At 39.8% G+C, this 12,184-nt stretch overlaps 1 protein-coding gene across 1 annotated transcript in view; it reads right to left on the bottom strand.

Moving 5' to 3' along the window:
- The window catches only part of NFX1 (nuclear transcription factor, X-box binding 1), an 83,439-nt gene that overhangs the window by 56,524 nt on the left and 14,731 nt on the right, over positions 1–12,184 (bottom strand). The window contains exons 3-4 of the mRNA XM_024132854.3: positions 5,085–5,243; positions 3,872–3,949 (exon numbers count right to left, since the gene is read on the bottom strand). Of these exons, the coding sequence (XP_023988622.1) occupies positions 3,872–3,949; positions 5,085–5,243 (237 nt within the window). The remainder of the gene's footprint in view (positions 1–3,871; positions 3,950–5,084; positions 5,244–12,184) is intronic.

The raw sequence follows: 12,184 nt of genomic DNA, 5'->3' as shown, positions 1-12,184 counted from the left end.
TAGGTTTATTCCTAGATATTTTATTCTTTTTGTTGCAATGGTAAATGGGAGTGTTTTCTTAATTTCACTTTTTCATCATTAGTGTATAGGAATGCAAGAGATTTCTGTGCATTAATTTTGTATCCTGCTACTTTACCAAATTCATTGATTAGCTCTAGCAGTTTTCTGGTAGCATCTTTAGGATTCTCTATGTATAGTATCATGTCATCTGCAAACAGTGACAGCTTTACTTCTTCTTTTCTGATTTGGATTCCTTTTCTTTCTTTTTCTTCTCTGACTGCTGTGGCTAAAACTTCCAAAACTATGTTGAATAAAGGTGGTGAGAGTGGGCAACTTTGTCTCGTTCCTGATCTTAGTGGAAATGGTTTCAGTTTTTCACCATTGAGGATGATGTTGGCTGTGGGTTTGCCATATATGGCCTTTATTATGTTGAGGAAAGTTCCCTCTAGGGTTATAATTTTATAATTAATGTCACTCCACAAATTTTAGTAAGCCTATTCCATGAACGTAGTGCAGGGGCAGGATGAGTAAAACCGAGGCATGGGACTCCTCCTTGCCCTTGAGCTATTCATCCTCACTTGGGCAATTTACACCCTAAATGAAGCCTGTTCCCAGTCCTTGGCCTCTGCTTTTCTCTCCTGTCTGTCTCTTTCAGAAATCTTATTCATGCTGTGCAGTTCAATAAATCTAAAGGCCGATGAGTCCCAAATCTACATTTTCTGCATTGCCCTGAATCCTCAGTTTCAGTCCTACATGTCCAACCATCTGCTGAACATCTGTGCTTGGGGTTTCACAGTCACTTCAAATTGCCTATGTATCTACAGTCCAAGTTAGCATCTTCCCTCTTAGATCCCACCCTCTCCAGGGTTCCCTGTCTGTTAGTGACACCATCACTGTCAGAGTCACACAAAATCAAAAACTAGAGTCATCCTCCTTTTTCTTTCTCTATTCTATTTAGTCACCAAATCTTGTCAATTTTCCTACATAGTGTATCTCACACCTCACCTCCCCCTCTACTCCTGCTATTACTCTCTACTGGCCAGAACCTCATCTCTAGACTATCAGAATAGCTCCCCTGCCTCTGTGCTTTCTTGCTCCAATACGGTGCCCAGGTTTCCTCCTACCATCTCTCAATGGCCCAACCTCTTCTCCCTCTCAATGATGTTTTTTTCCCTTCATCTGCCAGGGTTCTGCATTAGACTCCTTTTCACCCACTACCCTTTCACCTACTAGAATATCATCTATTGCTCTCACCTGTGACTATCATCCCTAATTCCTGATCTTTCTTCAAACTTTCCTAACTCCCTGGAGAACATCTTCCACTGGATGTCTTACTCCACCAACTCAACACTTCAACTCCAACTCCAACTGAACTCATTGTCCCCACCAAACCTGGTTCACTTGCCCTGTCCTCTTCTGTTCTTGGTATCACCATTTCCAAAAGCATGAAACTTTGGAGCCACATTTGCATTCCTTCCTTTCCCACTGCTGTTAATTCCTGTTTACCTTTGAAATCTTATATCCCTTCCTTTCTGTCCCACTCTAAAACCCATTGCAGACTTTTACTATTCTTCATCTGGGTTACTGTAAGTCCCTAAACTGTTTAGGTCCCAAAATACTCAACTCACTGCCACCAGACTAATCTTCATAAAGAATCAGGGAATTCCCTGGCAGTCCAGTGGTTAGGACTCTGCATTTCCACTGGAGGGGGCCCAGGTTTGATCCCTGGTTGGGGAACTAAGATCCCACATGCCTCGGCACGGCCAAAAAACAAAAAACAAAACACACACTGATGCCCTCAGTGGCTTCCCACCACCTGACAAATGAAGTCCCAATATCTAGGCCTGGCATGAAGAAGTCAGCCCTACCTTTCCAGTCATCTCACACTCCTCCGTCTTCACAGACCCTGGGCTCCATAACTGGATGACTTCCTCTTCTCCCAGCAGATCCTAAGCCTTCCTGGTGTTAAACTTAGTTTTCAAGCCTGGTTCAATTCTACCTCCTTCAGGAAGGCTCTTAATCCTCCAGCCAGAAGTCAAACTCACCCCAAAGATCTCCCACAGACTTTGTAGTAGAACAGCAAGTTAATTGTGTCTTAAATTTTAGACTGTAAGCTCTGGGAAGTCAGTAAATAGTCTCATTCTTCTCTGTTTCTTCATGGTACCTGTTACATTAATAAGTTCTCAATAAAGTATATTAAACCAATGGTCTCCTTTTTTTATTCAGCTGCATTGCATGGCTTGCAGAATGTGGAATCTTAGTTCCCCAACCAGGGATTGAACCCAGGCCCATGGCAGTGAAAGCACAGAGTCATAACCACTGGACTGCCAGGAAATTCCCGACCAATGGTCTCCTTGAAGAGCAGAGTGGGGCAAAGTCCTCAGGTAAAATCAGGCCATTATTTGCCTTCCCACACTATTCCACCTCACTCAGATCATCGTGACCTTCATCCCCACATTCTTCTGCCTTCTTAGGGTCTCATATCCAACTTGTCAGTGAAGGCTTCAATAAGATTTTAAATTTCATTATGCTGCTTCATGTTTAAAAAACCTTTAAAAATAAGGTAATTAAGCCTGGGTATTGGTCTTATTTGTCCAATTTTCTATTGATCTCTTGCTTCCAGTTTCATGCTGCCTTTCCAGTAGTACATTCAAGAATATTCATTCCTTCAGCAAATACTAATTCAGTATCTACTAAGGTTCAGATTTTGGCAATAGAACATACAGGACCAACAGATTCTGGACAAGAGTGGCCAAAGTGGGAGAGGAGATAAGAAAGGGGAAGCTTCCTTTGGAAGCGGATGGTTGGGGTCAGATCTTGAATGACACAGTGGATGAGATTTAAAGAAAAGAAGGGGAAGAACACTGTAGATAGCTGAGTTCACAAAGAGATTGAGTCTAGAAGTGTTGATGGTCAGTGACTGACTCTTGGTGAAAGCTGGCAGTTAAGTAACAGGAAAGGAGAAATATGAGCAAATTAGCTAGAAAAATAAGGAGAGCAGGTAGAAAAGAAACAGAAAGAGCTAGTCATTTCAAGAAGTGAATGGTCAAAAGCATTAAGGGCTGCTGTGTGGACAAAAAGGTTAGGAATTTATAAATCAGCCCTGGATTTGGTCAGGAAAGGGTCATTGATGATTTCTGAATAAGTTTCAGTGAGGTAATGAGGACAGAGATAAAAATGCAATGGTTCAAGGAGACAAATGGTTAAGAAATAAAATCTGAAAAATCGACAGCCAGATGGTAAAGGTTACCCATTAAAAGACAGGCAGGAAAGAGGAAGAAAAAAAAAAAAGACACGCAGGAAATAGGTTAGCAACAGATATGAGCATGTGGATCATGAAAAGTTTTTTTCCTAACACATGGAAGAACTGAGCTATTCAAAACCAGGAAGAAGTATTCCATAAAGAGGGAGGGCACAAGGATAGTTTGCAATGCTGGTTTACAGAAAATCTCTCTTTACTATAAAGAACAATGACTGATTTCTTGGATTAAAATAAAGTACACTTCACCATTACTCTTTACTCATGTTGCTCAAATCCAGAATTTCAAAGCTGTTACCATTAGAGATGAGAAGAAGCCCATGTCTGTACCCACCTCTGCCACCTGGTCAGCTCTGATCTAAACTAAGATCAAGGAGACCTGGTGGGCATGATGAGAAGGCCCATCTCCAGAACAGTCTGCCAAGAACACAAAGGCCTGTGACTCTAGCTGTGTGACAGACCACACGCATGTGATGTCTTACAAACTCCTGTAGCTCTGAAGTCTTATTAGTGACTTCTAAAACATGCCCAGCACACCGCCTCTCCTGGGCTGGGAACTGAGGTACAATAAGCAAAGTGGAAGAGACTCCAGTGTATGCAAAAAAAACTCACCACAGAAACAAGTATAGTTACTAGGAACATGGGCAGAAACATTCTGACACGCAGGACACCTCCAACCACTCTGGCCGTCTGTTAAGAAAAATGAGAGGAAATCAAAAGAATTTCCTTACAAAAGCACATGTAATTTAAGAATTTTTAAATCTATGGAAAGCCATAATATTGAAGCAGTAGTAGTAGTTTCCATGTTAAGGATATCAGACATTTAAGAAACAAATTCACAATACTGAATTCTTTGCTTAAATATTGCATTTAGGCTTACATTTATAAGGACCTCAGATATCGCGAATACAGTGGGTATCCATTTCATTCCATTTTTTAAATTGAGATATAATTAACATATAACATCGTGTAAGTTTAAGATACACAACTTGTTGATTTGATACATTTATATATTACAATATGATTATTACTATAGTCTTAGTTAATACCTCCATCACTTCATAAAATTAACATTTCATTTTGTGGGACAGTGTTCTATTATTTTTAATATCAAAGTAAACATCTGAATCTTGGTTTGAAAAAAAAAGTAGGAAAAATACTTGAGTACATGCAGGAAAACTCAAATGTCTTAAATTAGAAGAGCCAAAGTTCAGAAAGCATATTTTTAATAACATTTGCATTATCCCTAATACTAGTATACTTTGGGAAAAGCGCACTAAATACTATGGAGAAGATCTGTTAAAGGCAAAACAACTTCAAAATCCTAAAGGTAAATTAAACATTGCTTTCTATAAGTTTTCTAAAGCAAACTATACAAGAAATGTTTTCTAATGAATAAGCTACAGGGATGTATAGCACAACACAGGGAATACAGCTAATATTTTATAATAACTATAAATGGAATATAACCTTTAAAAATGGTGAATCACTATGTTGTACACCCGAAACTGACATAATATTGTACATCAACTATACTCCAATTTTTAAAAAATCGTTCTTTATAGTTGCTACTTGGATAAAGGCTACCATTTTCAGTAAAAGTGACTGATTTTGTTGTACCCTAAGTATATTTTAACTTGTTATGCTTAGCTGGTTTAAGATTTATAGCTTAATAATGGTCATCCAAAATATGTGATCAGGGCAACATACTCTCCCTGCAGATAAAACATTCAAGAGGAATTAAGTAGTATTTTTAAAGCTAAGTTTAAAACTTGAACATATCAAATGGGTGAGAATAACTACTCAGAAGAGAGAAATGACTGACCCGCTTGAGACGCTGGAGACCTTGCCCATTTCTTTATGCAGTTCAAATGAAACACATGGTAACAGCTCTGACAACTCCACACTGGGGCTGTGACACGAACCAATTCACAGCACACCATGCACTCATACTTTTCTGTGGTTAGCTGTTCAATTAAAGAACCTGTTTAAAAAACAAAACAGATAAACTCAAACACAGAAAAACATTTCTTAGTCAACCAAGGATCAGCAAGGCATTTGAGAGGAGAATTCAAATGTAGAGGTTTTAAGGGATGTCTGATTCTGAGCAAGGTGACTGTTCAGAGTTTGAGGCCAGGAAGGTGCAGGAATATGCTGAGGTAGAGGACTTAGGAAGCAGACATTCAGGTAGGGATTCCCACAATTGAGGAAACATTCCCAAGAAACTACCCAGGATCCTAGCAGAATAGCCAAACGCCCCTCGTAACAGACGGCTTGAGCATTCACAGGAGAAACATGCTGTAGCGCCTTGCCTTGCCCTCTCAATCTGGAAGGCTCTGCATCTACCACATTCATGGATTCAGGTTAGGGAAGGGCTCGTGAAGCTACAGTGGTCAGGTGCAAGAAACCTAAGCCTAGACAGGTTCCAACAACCCATGGTGATGAGATGGTTCTAGTAGATGCCCTGAAAGTCTTTAGTTGTTCACTCAAGAAAGACAGGCTTGATGCCTACCACAAGCCCCATGGTAGGATTACTAGACTGAGGGAGACACAGTCTCTGGCTCCAGAAGCTCAGCATCTATGAGAGAGACCAGTGTATAACATTCTAAGAATCCTCCCAGATTTATTCTTCAATACCTTCACCCACTTCCAGACTTTTCCTTCAAATACGATCTCAGCAAAATCTTTCTAAATCCCAAGTGTACCCAGACCTGAGAGTAGGTGTGTGTGTATGTTTTTTTTTTGAGTCCATATTTTTAGCATTTATTTCACAATACTATTTGTTATAAGGCCAAGTAAGTTATAAGAATAAAACTAACCTTAAATACACCATGCCAAGTGTTGTGCTAAAGCACTTTACACATATTTAATTGTCTTAACAAGGATATAATAGATACCATTTTATAGATGAAGAAACTGAGGCTCAAAGTAGTTAAAGCACTTACCTAAGACCATATAACCAGAAATTTAAAAATCAAAATTCAAACTCATCGCTATCTGACTCAAAAGCTCACATTTTAGTCATTCCATAATATTAGCTCCCTAACATTACTTTCTGTTTGTCCAGTTCAAAGTCAAAAGAAATACACAACATCAAGACTATAAGCTCTGGGAGGCAGGACCAGAGCCTCGTCTGCCTTGCTCACTGTAGTATATCCAATGCCTGGCATATACCAAACGCTCAGTAATATTTATTGAATGAATGGATGAAAGAATAAACAAGTATCATCTAGTCTGCTCCATAACCTCTCTCCTTTAAAGTTTTAGGCTTTAGTAAAGTTTCTGGGATAGTTCTTTCCCTCTGGAGAAAGCCTGGAATAAAGATACTGCGAGTGACTGATTAAAGGGAAATCTATCTGCTTTAGATACAGATGAACACATCATAAAATTGAATTCTATTATAAAAGCCAAGGAATCAGACTTAGATTCTTTCTTAAAAGTAGGGATACCCTACCCTGCATAGGTTAACATTTCTGAATAACAGAGTCAATTATATTTCCTACCAGTTACCATGCTACACATGTGGAAGATTCTGGAGCAGTAAGTTAGGTAAGAGAGAGCTCATTAGAGAGTGAGATTAAGTTTGAGCCATCTATATATGAGGCTGATTGGGGCAGAGGAATAGTCTGTGAGAATTACACTTGTGGTGAATTTTATAGAAAATGCCTATTGACCAATCCAGAATAGAACTGAGTTAGAATTAAAGAACACATTAAGGTAAGTGAAGTACGGAAGCCATCTGAGAACACTACAATTTTTACCCTGAGGACTGTCTTTTTATTTTACTGTTTCTCTTTTTGTTTGTTTGTTTCTCTTATTCATTAGTTTATTGCTTGTTAATGAAGAACTATTGTGATGTTTCTAAGTCCAGTCACGGTGAAATTTGACCACTAGGATGCACATACATTTAGTTATATGGTGACAGCTGTCAACTTTGAATAGCCTACAAATTACTGCCTTTACAAAGCTGTCAACTTTGAATAGCCTACAAATTGCAGCCTTTCCAAAGGCTGTCTCTTTCATCCCATGTTCAGTATGTCGGCAAACCCTGCTGGCTCTACCTTCAAAATATATCCAGAATCCAACCTCTGCTGCTAACACTCTGGTCTAAGCCACTATCCACTCACCTGGATTATTACAATGGCCTCCTAACTAGTCTTCCTACTTCAGTCTATTACCACAGCAGCCAGAGGGAGCCCGTCAAAATGCAAATTATTAATAGATGATACACTCCTCTGCTCAGAACTTGCCAATGGTTCCTACATCACATGCCTGTAAAAGCCAAAGTCCTTACAATGGCCTTCACTGTCTCCCGGTCCTCATCTGTGATTCCTCTTTCCCTAGGCCACCACTCTGAGACGACACTGCCTCCTTCCCAGCCCTAAACTGGAAGGTAGATTCCTGTGGGAAGGTCTTTACAACTTGCTATTCCCTCTGCCTACAATACTGTCCCCCAGGCATTTGCACAGCTCAGTCCCTCACCTGCTTCAGGTGTTTACTCAAAATGCGGTCTTCTCAATGAGGCAGTCTCTGGCCACACTTTAAAAACTGGAACCCACCCCCCTCCAAAAAAACCAAAAAAACTGTAACCCACTCCCTCAGCATTCCCTATCTCTCTTATCTTTCTTCACACCACTTAAGTCTATCTATCATATATTTTACTTATTTTACCTTGTTTATTTCCTAACTCTACACATAGAAGGTACTCAATACTTGTATAATGAATGAAAATAATAAATAAAATAATAGTAAAAGGTTCTAGAAAGATACTAGAAACAGTATAATTCTTTCACCAACATTTCAGTTTTATCTAAGCATGTAACATATGTAAAACATGGTACGATTCTGGAATAGCTCTCTGCTAGTGAACTATCACATTTCAGGTGCAAGACTCTTGTCCATGTTGGATGCAGCCCTATCCTGACCACTGGCTCTTCTTCAATCCTAGGCCCTCTCCCACTAGGGCTTCTCCATCATTCCCCAGTCATGACTGTATATTCTCTATACTTTTACTTTGATAGTACGTCAGTAAAGAGGGTGACAACCCACTTAAATAACTCGAAGAACAGAGACCTGTCTGGAGAATGGACTACAAACTTTTCAGATACACCAATAAATAACTGTCTTTAAAAAAACAAAACAAAACAAAACCTAAAACAATCCTGATTTGAAAAATCCAAGTGTTAAAAAGACATTTTTGAGGCAAACAGGGAAATTCAATTGTGGACCAGGTATTAGATGATTTCAAGGAATTATCGCTAATTTTGTTAAGCACAATAATGGCACTGTGATTATGTAAGAAAACGGCCATATTTTTAAAATAGATGTAACCTAAAAGTATATGAAGGTGAAATAACCTGATATCTGGAATTTACTTTAAAATATATCAGCAAAAAAAAAAGGAGGGAGGTACAGATTGTTTAAATATTAATGTACACCTATTTATGGCATATTATATATTAATTTAAAGTAAGGTTTACAAAGATTTCTTAATGAGTGGAAAAATATTACATTATAATAAGCAAAAAAAGAATAAAGATTATTTTTATTATATAATTTCAACTATGTAAAACTGAGCATTGAAAAATTCTTTAAGGAAACAGACTAAAAGGTTAAAGCTGATTATACCTGGATGGTGGGAATAAAGGTAAACTAACCTATCAACTTTAGTAAGTCATCTTATTTAAGGTAAGGCAGCTGTTTTTAAAAAGCAAATACAACATAAGCACGATCAACGTGTTCAAGATGATCTTGCTGAGTCTGAAGCATATGTCAGACATCACATTTATTTATGTGAGTCTAAGGCCTATGGCAGAGCTTAGGGGCTGGATGTAAAGGTTTAGAAATCAGTACAGCCTAGAGGCAGTGGTTTGAAAGTACAGAACTGGTTGTAATCTCCCAATGAAGCCTTATCAAGTAAGAAGAGAGGGCTGAGATAAAGCCCTAGGAAACACCAACATTTAGGAAAGAGGTGGAGGAAGAGAAGCGTGAAGGACATAAACAGGAACAGTCAAGGAGAACAAGAAGGACCAGAAGTGTGTGGTATCAAAGGAGTCAAGGAAGTTACATTTCAGAAAAGACCCCTTTGTGTCCAACTCAAAGGGAAGTCCAGGATAATAGTAAGGACTGAGTCATTCGTGACCTTACCAGTAGCTCTGAGTCAAGTGGTGATGATGCCAGAGGACTGAGACATGAATCAGATTAGGGAAAAGGACACAGAGTGGATGACTCTTGATGAGATTGAATGGAAGGAAAGAAACACTACTGGGAGGTCCTGTATGGGGGAAGATTTTCTTTTAGAGGGCAGGACAGACTCAGGAAGAGCTTCAGGTTGAGAACTTGGAGTAGTAGATGTGGAAAGGTTGATGAAAGGAAATACAAGAGATCTCAGAATGAAAGAAAAGGAATAACAGGCACAGATGTCTCTGAGTGTGCTTAGAGAGAGCAAAAAGTTGAGAAAATTATGCCCTTTCTCAGTGATGACCTCCCCTTTCTCAGTGAAGTAGGAGGCAAGGAGGTCCACTGAGGTTGAGAGATCAATGTTAGGAAGGTTTGAGTAAGTGTGGAAAAGGTTTGGAATAGTCTTAGATGAAAATGGGAAGGACAGCTGCCCAAGGTCATATAAGGGGAAGAGGGCAGTGCTGAAAGCCACCTGAGCTGGAGACCACTATTCAAAAATATTTACTGGGAACCGACCATGTACCAGACACTCTTTAGACACTAAGGGTATACAGTGAACAAAACAGACGAAAATCTTCTGCCCTTATGAAGTTTACTATCTTGTGGTGGAAGGTAGCCAATAAACAAATTAATAATGAAAATAAGTAGTATCATCAAATAGTAGTAAGTGCTATGGAAAAAAATAAGCCAGGAAAAGAGGTTAGTGAGGTCGGCAGTGGGGGAAGTATCATAGTTTTAAACAGGGTGATCAGGAAGGCTTTCCTCAGAGGGCGAATGAATTTGCAGCAGTGCCAAATCTATACTGTTATACGATTTCCTGAAATGGCATTCTGTTATCCAGATAGGGTAGAAAAGCTAGACTGCAGCATCCATCCAGGGCTGGGATCCTGCCAAATGTCTTGGCAGAAGGATAATACTTCAAATGACTTACAGTAAGGCCTAGCCTGAAGAGGGGATGAAAAAGGATGGAGACTGAACTGAGAGTGGGTGAAAGAGACTGGGAGAGCCAAAAGGACAGGAGGTTATGGTCAGAAAGCAGAACACAGGACTTCAGGATTTCAGAGACGGGGCATCCCCAGGGTCATTTCCTTAATAGTGGGTGTGGAGGTGGAATGGATATGAAGGTCAATGCAGGCAACAAGATCAAAGAACCTGAGGATGATATAACCCACATGATCATTGAAGTCACCCAGAACAACAGTAGGATTTATGGTAAATCAGTAGTTCTCAAACTTGAATGTGCATGAGAACCACCTGGAGGCTTGTTAAAAGAAGAGATTGCTGGGCCCCACACCCAGAATTTCTGTTTACTAACTCTGAGGTGAGGCCCAAGAATGTGCATTTCTAATAAGTTCCCAGGTGTTGCTGACAGCTGCTGATCTGGGACTATACCTTGAGAATCACTGGGGTAGAAAAAAGATACAGGCTAGATGCATTAATAAATGAGGCTGGGGCTAGGAGATTTGGAGGCTAATAGATGACAAAGATTAGGAGACATGGAAGGGGATGGAGAGAAAAGGTCACGCAGCATTAGCTTCAAAGGAGCAGGGATTCTGATACAAAGGTAGAAGAATAATAGTTTAGAAATGACACTGGGGAAGGAGTGTGCTCTTCCCATCTTCCAGAAACTAAGGTAAGTGGGATAAGGGAAAACAGCAGGCTCTGAGAGGCTGTAAGGAAGTGGCGACCCAACAGAAGGCCATAGGTCAATTAAGAGCAGGAGCAGAGCCAAACCAAATTAAGGATATAGGGTGTGTTGTTACTGCAGAATGAGGGATCCAGGCAGCCTGGGAGGACTGGGCAGTGCTAGGTTCTCTCAGTACAGAGTGAGAGTAAGCAAAGCCCACTCTCAAACGGCCACGGACACTTATATTTGGGGTAAGCCTCTCTTTCTATTCCAATCAAGCTTTCATCTCCACTACTCCACTAAAACTGCTCTTAGCAAGACTGGTAAACTTGAGGAAACTTGCTCAAGCTTCTTAGATAGCCTCATCCACCAGAGGACAGAAGGCAGAAACTAGAAGAACTACAATCCTGCAGCCTGTGGAACAAAAACCACATTCACAGAAAGATAGACAAGATGAAAAGGCAGAGGGCTATGTACCAGATGAAGGAACAAGATAAAACCCCAGAAAAACAACTAAATGAAGTGGAGACAGGCAACCTTCCAAAAAGAATGGAGGCAAAGATCAAGAAGATGCAAGAAATGTTTAACAAAGACCTAGAAGAATTAAAGAACAAACAAACAGAGATGAATAATACGGTAACTGAAATGAAAAATACACTAGAAGGAATCAACAGCGGAATAACTGAGGCAGAAGAACAGAAAAGTGACCTGGAAGATAGAATGGTGGAATTCACTGCTGTGGAACAGAATAAAGAAAAAAGAATGAAAAGAAATGAAGACAGCCTAAGAGACCTCTGGAACAACATTAAATGCAACAACATTCACATTATAGGGATCCCAGAAGGAGAAAACAGACAGAAAGGACCCGAGAAAATATTTGAAGAGATTATTTTCGAAAACTTCCCTAACATGGGAAAGGAAAGAGCCACCCAAGTCCAAGAAGCGCAGAGAGTACCATACAGGATAAACCCAAGGAGAAACACGCCGAGATGCATAGTAATCAAATTGGCAAAAATTAAAGACAAAGAAAAATTACTGAAAGCAGCAAGGGAAAAACGACAAATAACATACAAGGGAACTCCCATAAGGTTAACAGCTGATTTCTCAGCAGAAACTCT

The sequence above is a fragment of the Physeter macrocephalus genome, chromosome 9, assembly GCF_002837175.3.
Source record: "Physeter macrocephalus isolate SW-GA chromosome 9, ASM283717v5, whole genome shotgun sequence".
Lineage (NCBI taxonomy): Eukaryota > Metazoa > Chordata > Mammalia > Artiodactyla > Physeteridae > Physeter > Physeter macrocephalus.
Note: the sequence above shows the minus strand (reverse complement) of the source record. Positions and strands in the feature narration are given on the sequence as shown.